General features: G+C 41.6%; 1 protein-coding gene across 3 annotated transcripts in view; it reads right to left on the reverse strand.

Moving 5' to 3' along the window:
* The window catches only part of mtor (mechanistic target of rapamycin kinase), a 225,174-nt gene that overhangs the window by 184,284 nt on the left and 28,266 nt on the right, over positions 1 to 12,624 (reverse strand). For all 3 annotated transcript variants that reach the window (XM_062999154.1, XM_062999155.1, XM_062999153.1), the window contains 3 exons: positions 6,697 to 6,947; positions 5,515 to 5,598; positions 1,852 to 2,019 (listed from right to left, as the gene is read on the reverse strand). In XM_062999154.1, coding sequence (XP_062855224.1) covers positions 1,852 to 2,019; positions 5,515 to 5,598; positions 6,697 to 6,947 — 503 coding nt within the window. The remainder of the gene's footprint in view (positions 1 to 1,851; positions 2,020 to 5,514; positions 5,599 to 6,696; positions 6,948 to 12,624) is intronic.

Below are 12,624 nucleotides of genomic sequence, written 5' to 3' on the forward strand. Positions count from 1 at the left end.
AACGATTAGTCAAAATCCCGGAACAGCGCCCAGGCGGCGCAGCGGGATATTCCGCTAGCACAACAGCGCAGAGATTCTGAACTCGGTTCGAAACTCGGCGTTGCCACCGGTCGGCTGGGCGCTATCTAGCGATCTTTATTTGAATGATCCAATATCGATTCATATAAACGCGAGATCGATCTTGAACATGAACCCCTTTTCACGGTGTGCACGGAAATCTGTTACCCCTTTTAATCTCGCGTGACCAGCCACTGTTTTTTCGCGCAACGAGATCTGACCTGCACATCAGTTCAGCATGGCAGAAGCTCAAGTTATGTCTGGTTCACACTACACGATTTTTGCACTGATTTTCGCTCGGCGACGGGTCAATGTGTGAAACAGTGAGGGGAAACACAGGGGAGAGGTTGTAAACAGGTGGGACAGGGGCGTAATATAGTTTCTATCAGAATACATCAGCACACACAAGTTTTACAGTATTTCTGACCTTATCGTTCTCTACAAAACAAAATATTTATTAACCTCCAACTCACTATAGAACGATCCCTGCTGCTCGTGTTGCCAAATCCACTCAGATTCATTTATTTTTCTCCTTGATTTTACACTGCACATCGGCGCACAAACTTTGATCTCTCGCTACTTGCTGACGTGTATTTTGGACGTGGTATCATTAAACTCCTCGTCACTTCTCACGTTTGTTTTCGTGACAAAACGTAGTTTGGGAGATCAGAGAAGCTCACCTGTGATTCCAGTTGGTGATAGATGGTGTAGTGTAAAACCCCCCATCACCTATGAGTCGTGTAGTGTGAACTGTACAGCGACCGGACAAATCAGAAAGTCGTGTAGTGTAAACTTGACATAAGCTGTGCAACAATCAGGTGTATGTTTACATTACATGTACACTGTTGTAGCGTGTCAGACATATAAAATAGTAATAAAAAAATTCATGTTACTGTTTTCTGTTTTAGATTAATTATTTATGTAAACACAAATATTTTTAATAATGAGTGTTCTTTGTACAATTATCACATTCGTTCTCTGTACATCTGTACATATTTAAACAAAACCTGTTAATGTAACTCAAATATGCCTAAATGTGTTGAATCGAAATCGAATCGGGACCTTGTGAATCGGAATTGAATCGATCCAGGAGATTAATGGCGATACCCAACCCTAGTAAGGACCCTGATTGGCAGATAGGGAGACGCCTGTGCAGAATGCATAGGTGAAAATGGGTTCCGCTAAGTGCTGCAAGCGGGTTGGAGGATGCGTGAGGATGCGTGAGCAGCAATATACCCACCTCGACAGCAATCGACGCTACAAATGCAGAAAATGTAAATGTAAATCAGGGATCCCCCAGCAGCGGAGGACAAATTGACTATGCTAAATTAGGATAAATAAAATAATAAATCCCAGAACAGTGAAGGACTTTTGGGTGGAGTCAGGACACATTTAGGACTAGCATTTATCTCATTACCAATATTAAAATCATCCACAGTTCGTACCAGATGCTTTCATGTCCTCTAGTATCAACGAGTCTTGACCGCCCAGCAACCTGTCTCAGACCACTGTCGACAGGTACTCACCACGACTGCTTGTAAGTACCCCTTGCTGTTTTAGAGATTCTTTTGGCCATAATGATCTGACCCTTATTAAATTCACTCTGGTCATTATGCCTGATCATTTCAGCTGCATTCAGCACATGTCCCAGGAGTCACTACCATCAGCCCAACATTTAATACATGCCTGAGGTGTATTATTTCAGGTGTTGTTTATCATTTTGCACACTGTATAGTATATTGAGAGCTTGTCTATAGGCATGTGCTGATGTGTGCATGTAGAAGACGCCTTTACCTTGTTGGTGACACCTCGGCCTGGGCTGCTATCGTGCATGAAGACACGCAGCATGTGTGGGATTAGCTGAGGCAGGTACAGCTTGAACTCTCCTCCCAGAGCCACGACTATCTGTTCTATGAGCAGGATGATAGTGTTCTGCATTGGGTTGTTGGGGGTCCAATACTCCTGCATGTATGGAAAAAAGAGAAAAATAAACATATTTCTTTAATACTTTACTTTTGTCTGTTAAATAAAGATCAGAGACCTTCAAAATCCAGAGAATCCACATACAGATACTTGTTTTCATTGCATATTACCGAATGTCCAAGCTTTTTTGGAAATGAGGTTTGTATGCTATAGCACCAGATGTTATCTCACTGTCCATATTATCAGCTCCGCTTACCATATAGAAGCACTTTGTAGTTCTACAAATACTGACTGTAGTCCATCTGTTTCTCTGCATACTTTGTTAGCCCCCTTTCATGCTGTTCTTCAATGTGAGGACTCTCCCAGGACCACTATAGGGCAGGTATTATTTGGAGGGTGGATCATTCTCAGCACTGCAGTGACACTGACATGGTGGTGGTGTGTTAGTGTGTGTTGTGCTTGTATGAGTGGATCAGACACAGCAATGCTGATGGAGTTTTTCAACACCTCACCGTCACTGCTGGACTGAGAATAGTCCACCAACCAAAAATATCCAGCCAACAGCGCCCCGTGGGCAGCGTCCTGTGACCACTGATGAAGATCTCAAAGATGACCAACTCAAACAGCAGCAATAGATGAGCGATCATCTCTGACTTCTACATCTACAAGGTGGACCAACTAGGTAGGAGTGTCTAATAGAGTGGACAGTGAGTGGACACGGTATTTAAAAACTCCATCAGCACTGCTGTGTCTGATCCACTCACTGCAGTGCTGAGAATGACCCACCACCCAAATAATACCTGCTCTGTGGTGGCCCTGTGAGGGTCCTGACTATCTTTGCAGAGAAACAGATGGACTACAGTCAGTAATTATAGAACTACAAAGTGCTTCTATATGGTAAGTGGAGCTGATAAAATGGACAGTGAGTGTAGAAACAAGGAGGTGGTTTTAATGTTATGGCTGATCAGTGTATATATTCTAATCTTTTTTTCTTCAATTTGCAGTCACTCTTTGCACACTGCATTCTCATTTGATATGGGGCAAAGGTGTCTATGTATGGCTGTAAAAAAACTTAAAACGAGGCAAACCGAGGGGTGTTTGTATCTTAATAGGAGTTCAGGAATAGCGATTATCCAACATTTAATATCTGATACCACTTCATAAACCAAAGGAGTAAATCACCATGCTGAAAAGCAAAGAACAGACGACCGAGGTGGAAAGGGTGACTCAGATGCCTTATAAAACTGTCAAAATGATCTTGGACTGGACATCTATTGGCTGTTGGAAGGAGAGGTCCAAAGCCCTCAGCAGGACGTCTTATGATAGATCTGCAATAGCAATTGCTAAGCTACATCTGGATAGTGGGTCAAGAAATAAGTAAATAAACAGAAACTATCCATTTCATTTGCAGAAAATTGAACATTTTGTAAAATGCAATAAAAAGGAAGATTTGTGATTCGGTCTCTTGACTGATTCCAATGTTTTTACTGATCAGCTTCATTGTACTGTAGTTTGTAAATACAAACACATTTAAAATTTGAAGCTTATAAAACATTCAAGTTACAGTGTATTATTCAGATGGTTACAATGAACATGTGAATTGATCTTTCACCATCTACCATACTGGACATTAGGGCTGGGCGATATTGCAAAAAATAAAAATAAAAAAATCTCGATAATTTTCACATTTATTACCGATTCTCAATTACGATTGTGATTGTTTTTGTTTGTTCTTGTATAATGCAATTGAAAATTTTCTTTTGTTGTTTTTTTGCATTTTAATTTAAAATCACCACCTATAATTGTCCTTTCAAATGACTCAAACTTTATAACAATACAACAATAATTCATGATAATTAAAACAAAACAGAAATCTTAATTAGCTATATTCTTTTTAAGAATAGCTCACAAACAACTCACTTTAACTAATGTGCAAGCAAAACCTCCTTACAAAGTGCAAAACCACAAATAGTTCTTTACAGGTTTCTAAAAAGGAAAACACAAGCCTATCTACTATCTCCACCAATTAAGTGAGTCTGTATCAGTATCTACGATAGGGGACATCAAGTAAGCACTGAGTTCAGCTTTGATTTTGTCCTCCTGTGACTGGGGGGTTGGATGGAGGGGGCACGTTCCACTTCTAACAATATAGACTACAATTCCCATGCGCCCACAGACTCTCACGTGACTATCCTGATCGGTCCGTCTCCGGAGTTTTGATTCAGTTCAGCTGTGTTCAATTCCATGAATCTTATTTAAACACTTTTGTTTGTCTGTCTCGTTGTGAAGTATTACCGATCGCGTTTGCGTGCCTTATTTCTGAATCTAGCCGTTACCGTGTATGACCCTTGTTGGTTTTCACTGCCTGTCTGTTTATCCTCTGGTTTTGGACTCTGCCTGATTTTGTACACTGTTTTTGCCCTTATTCAGTGAACGTCTGGTCAGTTTCTGCCTCGTGACATGTTGGTATTTTCATTAAAATATAAAGTATGTAAACAATCGCGATTGTCATTATTTCTAATATCGTGTGAAAACTTTCATTTGAATTAACTGAATTAATCGTGAAAATCGCCCAGCCCTACTGGACATTGTGAAAACATTCATGGAATTCATAGGAAATTGAGTCCATGCAGGGCACAACCAAAACCTACTGTTAAATATGCGTGACCTCGCAGCCCTGATGATGATGATAGCTGGGATTTATTGCCACGTCAGCACGATTACGGCTATATACGTGGCATGTCAAGTTTCTGTTTCATATACATTTTTAGAGGGCGGGGTGTGGCTTGGTACTCCCATCATTTCTTTTATTACATAAAGTGTACTAGTTTGACATGAGTTAAGTAATTATGTATTTTCCCTGGTGAGGTCTTTTCGAAGAGATCTTTAATGTTGCTGTCTTTGTCGTTGCAGGCTAGGGCATTCAATCAGTATATGTTTAATTGTCAGTGTCACGTTGCAGTTCTGGCAGGTAGGGGGTTCATCTCCTGTAAGTAGATGTTTGTGCGTCAATTGGGAGTGTCCTACGCGCAACCTTGTGTGGATGACTTGGTGGTATCGGTTCTCCATCTTGTAACCTATCGGTTTTGTGTTAGGTTTGATTTCTTGGAGTTTGTTGTTGGTTTGGTTGTCCCATTTCTCTTGCCATATTGTGTTTATGAAGGCTTTTATTATTGGGATGGTATCTGTGACTGGGATGGGGAGAAAGGTTATGTCCTGACTTCTGGACGATCTGGCGATGTTATCCACTCTTTCGTTTCCCTGTATTCCACAGTGTCCTGGTATCCAACAGTATTTTATATTGTATTGTTTATCTTTCAGTTCCTTGTCTTTGATCAAAATTTTGGTTATTATTGAGTTGTTTGTGTCCATGGAGTCCAGTGCCTGTAGGCAAGACTTTGAGTCCCTCGCAGCCCTGAGATAACATTGTAAGAGAAACTGTCACGCTGCTGTGATAAATATAGCCCCACATGGACTGGAGACTACTTCAGAAAACCATTGTCACTTATCACTGTGATAAAAGATCTGACTTACCCGGATCAGGGCGACAATGTCATCCATGTATGGTCGAATATGGATCTTCACAAAGCACACCACCATCCCCAAGAGTGGAACCAGCTAGAAATGAAACAGAGCCCAGGTGTTACCAAAACACAATACAAACAAGTCATTATGCTTTTAATAAACTCATTCAGAAACATGACCAAAAGTTTGTGGACACCCCTCCTGATACTGGAGTTAAGATGTTTAGGCCATACCCACTGCTTAATGTACTAATCAATTAACTAATTTATAAATGATTATAGCAGAAAATTGAGGAAGGTATTTTTCTGTTCCAGCTTGAATGTGTCACTGTGCACAAAGCATGTGTACCATAGAGGAACTTCAGTAGCCCATACAGAGCCCTAAAATCCCCATTAAAAATAAAAATGCTCAACCCTTCTTCTAATACTGACCTCACTATGTGTTTATCATTCACATAGCGTTCAAGTGCCTCATGTTTACTGGTTAATCTGGACTATGAGGCGGTCCTAGCAATCCTACGGCAATTCAGTTAGCAATCGATCAGTCAAAATGTCCAAGATGTCAAAGTCTAAAGCAGCTAAAAAACACTGCTCAGGTAACTGAGCCTGCAAAACTCCCAACTGATTATGTGGATGCAGAGAGGGGGTGTCAAAACACTATTTATAAAACGGATAGTTCCGCTCCTAAAATCTGATTGGCTGAGCCGCGTTCGAAGCCGTTGTAAAATCCCTGATAAACGCACACCTATGACCACCTCACATCATTCCATATTAATACGCCACTGAAAAGAAAAAGTGAATGTTATGTTCGCCCTCATGTTGCCTAGCAACACTGTTAATCGAACTACCTTGTCGCGGAACAATGCTTTATTGTAAGTTTATACACAATAAATACATTTATGAATTAAACATTGTTGTATTTATTGTATTAGATGTTGACCGCCATTTTATAAAAGCAATAAGCCACTCGAGACCGTGATAAAATCACAGTAACGCACTGCCTCTCGTGGCTTATTGCTTTAGTATAGGGTGAATAAAATAATCTGTTAATTGACATAAATGAAATGAAATCTAGAACAACGCTTCATGGTGGTTTCCCTCACTTGTAAAATGTTTCGGAAACTGGAAACGTAATCACATTTTGTGAATTAGCAGACAGCTTTTTCTCAGACAGTGTGAAGTGGACGCTTACCTCCTTTATACTGGTGTCACACACTCGGATGACGTTGAGAAACGTGGGCATGACTTGTGGTAGGAACTGCACACACTTGAGGCCCAGTGACTTGAAGATGAAGGTGACGGCCTGCACCACCATGGTGTGGTGGTTGGAGAGCGAAGGGTCACGTAGGATGCGCATCAGGGTTACTATGGCAACTGCTGGATAGAACTCGTCTAAAGGCAGGTTCCCCATGTTCACAAGCATCTCGCTGGTGCTGTAGTCAGCTAGAGACAAACAAACAAAAATGTATACAGGTAAGTTTCTGCTGCTCGATAAGCCTTACAGAATCGCATAGAATCGAATAGAATAGAAAAGAATCTCATAGAATCTTATAGAATAGAATCTCATAGAATAGAAAAGAATCTCATAGAATCTTATAGAACAAAATCTCATGAAATAGAATCTCATACAATAGAATAGACTCTCATAGAATAGAAACTCATAGAACAGAATAGAATCTCAGAATCTTATAGAATAGAATCTCACAGAATAGAATCTCAAAATAGAATCTCATAGAATAGAATAGAACCTCATAGAATAGAATCTCATATAATCTCATAGAATAGAATCTTATAGAATAGAATCTCATAAAACAGAATCTCATAAAATAGAATCTCATAGAATAGAATCTAATAGAATAGAATCTCATAGAATAGAATCTCATAGAACAGAATCTTATAGAATAGGATAGAATCTCAGAATATATCAGAATAGAATAGAATACAATAGAATCTCAGAATAGAATAGAATCTCAGAATAGAATAGAATACAATAGAATTTCAGAATAAAATAGAATACAATAGAATCTCAGAATAGAATAGAATACAATAGAATATCATAGAACATAATAGAATTGAATCTCATAGAATAGAATAGAATAGAACCTCATAGAATCACAGAAATTATTTTTCCATGTATCCCAGCTTGTTTGGAAGCTGGGGTCAGAGCACAGGGTCAGCCATTTTATAGTGGCCCTGGAGCTGACAGGGTTAAGGGCCTTGCTCAAGGGCCCAACAGTGGCTGCATGGCAGAGCTGGGATTCAAACTCTCAACCTTTCAAAGCTCTACCCTCTAGGCTAGGGTTTTTCAAACTTTTTTTTAAGTGACCCATATTTTGTCCATTATTTTAATGCGACCCAGGCAACACAAACAATGCATCTTATTTTCTCTGACAATCTGGTCCCACTGTGGTTTCCAAAATGTTACATAAAGCCTCCATAAGGGGTCTTTCGTGTAAAAGTTTATTTAATTATTAATATTTTTTTTCTGTGACCCATTTTTTCGGCTCGCAACCATTAGGATTTCACTGTCCGTAGGCGATTATATAAATACATCCATCTATACATATACAGTATATCCACACATATCCATCTCTAATATAACTACTGTATAAAGCAAAAAGAAATCTATTTAGACAGAATACACTTAAAGCTAAGGAAAGCTTAAGACAGCTATCTCAGCACAATGACAATATTTTTTTTTAAGACGGAGTGGTTGGACAGCCTTTTAAAATCTCCTCATGAATCGTGATCTCTCAGAGGCACTTTATTCCCAAACATAAAACAAAAATGGGACTGGATTATGAAATCCATCTCAGAGTCATTTCTGTCATTTTGTTTCAATAGAAATAACGGCTGTTTAATGCCAGAGCAAAAAGGCTATTTTTACTCAGTTGAGCTGTTCCTCTCCTGAAACAGACCTATCTTCTTATTTCCAATTCCTGACTGTGAATCCACTGCAGCTTGCACAACCCCTGATCTGATCAAGGAGAGACGGATCATCACACGCCTCCTCCAAGATGTGTCCAATCTGTCAGTGCTTCTAATCACCTGCCAGTGCTCTGTCCACACAGAGCCATACTGTGTATGGAGAGTCACGCTACGCTCCATGTGACTCCACCACCCCCAGTCCCAGAGATCGCATATTGCAGCCGCAACAGGAAGAAACCCCATCCAACTCTCTGTCCCCTAAATATGAGCTTTTGGTTTTGTGTGGACACCCAGCCAGGTCGGTGGATCTGCTGAGATCCAGACTCACAAGTGGTGTGCTAACTCGGTAGGCTGCTGCACCAATATTGCCTATTTCTAAAATATTAACCTTTTCCTATCTTACGACAAGCCAGGTTGGCCAGGTCCAAAATGTCGTTGCAATCTTTTGGCCAGCACATTGGGGAAGGGAGGGAGTTTGGGGGTGCTCCCTGCATATTTATCGATAGGCCATTGCTACTGGTTTAAACTGATCAATTAAGCAAAGTGTTCTCCCTATAGCTAATTTTAGACTGCCTTAACAGTAGCTTAAAATTAACACTGGTTGCCAAGGTGATGCTCCACGAGTTCGTATCTCAGCTCTGCTGCCTGTCGACTGGGCGCCCCCTAGCAGGCACATTCGGCAGTGCCTGCAGCAGACAAAGTAGGACACAAAATCTGCTGGGTGGAAAAAGGCTGGACTAATAAGAGGGTGTGAGGTCTTCGACGTTGTGTAAGGACCCTGGTTAGTAGCTCAAGGTGTGTGTGACTCTTCGTGAAAGAAACTGGCCTCATGCGCAAATCCACCAAAACACAGGGGAATAAGAGGGGGTCGGTGGACCATTAAAGAGCAGGTATTATTTAGGTGGTGGATCATTCTTAGCACTGCAGTGATACTGACATGAAGCTGGTATGAGTGGATCAGACACAGCAGGGCTGCTGGAGTTTTTAAACACCTCACTGTCACTGCTGGACTGAGAATAGTCCACCAACCAAAAATATCCAGCCAACAGCACCCCGGGGGCAGCGTCCTGTGACCACTGATGAAGGTCTAGAAGATGACCAACTCAAGCAACAAACAGCAGCAATAGATGAGCGATCGCCTCTGACTTTACATCTACAAGGTGGACCAGCTAGGTAGGAGTGTCAGAGTGGACACTGAGTGGACACAGTATTAAAAAACTCCAGCAGCACTGCTATGTCTGATCCACTCATACCAGCACAACACACACTAACACACCACCACCATGTCAGTCACTTCAGTGCTGAGAATGATCCACCACCTAAATAATACCTGCTCTGTGGGGTCCTGAACATTTAAAAACAGTGTGAAAACAAGTATGTAGATAAACAGATGGACTACAGTCAGTAATTGTAGAACTACAAAGTGCTTCTATATGGTAAGTATACTGCGCACGCATCGGGGGGAGACGAATGTACCCTCCAGCAGCCAAATTGGCTAGGCTAAAATTGGGAGAAAAAGGGAGAAAATTTGACGTTTACATTTGCTGTGCTTTGAACTCTTCTAACATCAGGAAAGGTTTAAAAAAAGCTAAGTGCTTGATTTTAGCGCTGATCACAGTGAACAAACTTTTCTAATAAAACTCCCCAGGCGCTAAATCTTGTTATAAAAATGATGGTTGGCTTTGCGAAACCGTTGTCTGAAAACGATTTATATTTACTCCTGCAGAGACGGAGCCAATTCAGATGACTGGATAGTGAATGGCAGGATCAGGCAATAAAATAAACGAAATCCTGAACCTCATTACCTTCAGCTAAGTCGGCGATAAATCTGTACGGAGCGCTGCGCTGCGCTTCAGAAGCCTCCAAAATTACAGACGTCTCGTGTGGGGGATACAGTGGATGCCGCGAATGGTTTGTGGTTTCGCAACTATGCGGGCCAGAAGGCAGTACGTTCTGTGGCTGAGTGTTTCCTACAGTCATAAAGATGTCAGATCGGCCTCACACGCACATTAAACAAGTAAGTGTCTGTCTGTGCACCTGAGTGTGTTTTAGGGCTTTTCTTTCCAAAGCATCTATGACTTCATCTACTCATTTGTTTCCCTATCACTACAAGGTGCCCTTTAAATTCACTGAAGCGTTTGATGTTGGTTTTGAGACTGTTGTGTCTGGCTGCTGGGAGAGTTAGTAAAAAAAACAGGGATGGAGGTTCATAACATTAAAACCACCTCCTTGTTTCTACACTCACTGTCCATTTTATCAGCTCCACTTACCATATAGAAGCACTTTGTAGTTCTACAATTACTGACTGTAGTCCATCTGTTTCTCTGCATGCTTTGTTAGCCCCCTTTCATGCTGTTTTTCAATGGTCAGGACTCTCCCTACCTCCACTACAGAGTAGGTATTATTTGGGTGGTGGATCATTCTCAGCACTGCACTAACACTGACATGGTGGTGGTGTGTTAGTGTGTGTTGTGTTGGTATGAGTGGATCAGACACAGCAGCACTGCTGGAGTTTTTAAATACCATGTCCACTCACTGTCCACTCTATTAGACACTCCTACCTAGTTGGTCCACCTTGTAGATGTAAAGTCAGAGACGATCGCTCATCTATTGCTGCTGTTTGAGTTGGTCATCTTCTTGACCTTCATCAGTGGTCACAGGACGCTGCCCCCGGGGTGCTGTTGGCTGGATATTTTTGGTTGGTGGACTATTCTCAGTCCAGCAGTGACAGTGAGGTGTTTAAAAACTCCATGAGCATTGCTGTGTCTTATCCACTCATACCAGCACAACACACACTAACACACCACCACCATGTCAGTGTCACTGCAGTGCTGAGAATGATCCACCAACCAAGTAATACCTGCTCTGTGGTGGTCCTGTGGGGGTCCTGACCATTAAAGAACAGCATAAAAGGGGGCTAACAAAGCATGCAGAAAAACAGATGGACTAGTGTCAGTAATTGTAGAACTACAAAGTGCTTCTATATGGTAAGTGGAGCTGAAAAAAAATGGACAGTCCCATCTATGTTTTTAATATTTATTTTTTATTAGAAATGTATAATAATGTGGATAAAATACATGTTTTAGTCATGTCCACAGGTTTTTAGTTCACTGTACATGATCTAGCCGCAGGTGGAGCAGTGGTAAAATACACTAGAACACCAGAGCTGGGACTTAACATTCATCGTGTCAAATCTCAGCTCTGTTGTTCATCCAAGGAGGAAGCCAGAAAGGGACCTCATAACTGATGCAATTACGACCTCTGCTGGCTGATTGGCCTACGTGTCCCCTCTGTCGGCCAAAATGGCAATGCAGAAGGAAAAGAAAAGCAGAGAAAAGCAGGTTTGCCAACAGAGAAGGTGGCAAGTCTGAGAGGGAGAAACTGTGGCATATAAAGAATTTTAATCTGTGCCTCCGTGCCCCCTCTGTCGGCCAAAATGGCAATGCAGAAGGACACGATGCTTAATGTGGCTCACTGCCGAACTCATTGAGCACCTGCCACGCTTCACACTCATGTTATCACTCCACTGTGCAGGATTTGTACCAAATGTGCATGGGTATACACCTGTCAGTCATTCTTCCATAATCACTTCCTGCTATATTTCTGGGTAAGTGTGAATGTCTGTATAGGCGCCCTGTCCAGGGTGTGGTCATTCCTTGCGCCCAAAGATTCCAGATTGAACTACAGATATATCTGACAATACAGCAAACAGTTTGAGGTCCTAAAACACCACCGCACACCACATACCAGTTCGCAAACCACTGCTTAACACGGGAGTGCCTACGCCAGTGATGTTCAAACTATGTGGCAGCACATGCTTGGACAGGGACAAGTTATTTTTCTGATGATTAAAAGCAGCCGAAAACTCAAGATTTTGACAATCGAGTGCATTTTTTGCTGCCATCCCAGCCATGTATGTCATTCACACCAACAGTCCATTCGTGTTCTATTACTGAATGATCAATTCGCACCAATGGTTTCACAAAGAATGCCATCAATAGTGCAGCAGTGGCTCGAGCAGATTTGATTCTTTCAGTTGTGGGCAGGAAATCTGACTCGACTGGATTTGACACATTTGTATTTATATGGCCTCTAGCTGAAATGCAAAGAGCCGTCTGAAAACGTGCGAGGACTTCGTATCGGCATTCCAGGCCGCCTCGTATTCCGAGGGTTTCTGCGCAGACTCTGGCCT

Source organism: Trichomycterus rosablanca, chromosome 7 (assembly GCF_030014385.1).
Source record: "Trichomycterus rosablanca isolate fTriRos1 chromosome 7, fTriRos1.hap1, whole genome shotgun sequence".
NCBI classification, from domain to species: Eukaryota; Metazoa; Chordata; class Actinopteri; order Siluriformes; family Trichomycteridae; genus Trichomycterus; species Trichomycterus rosablanca.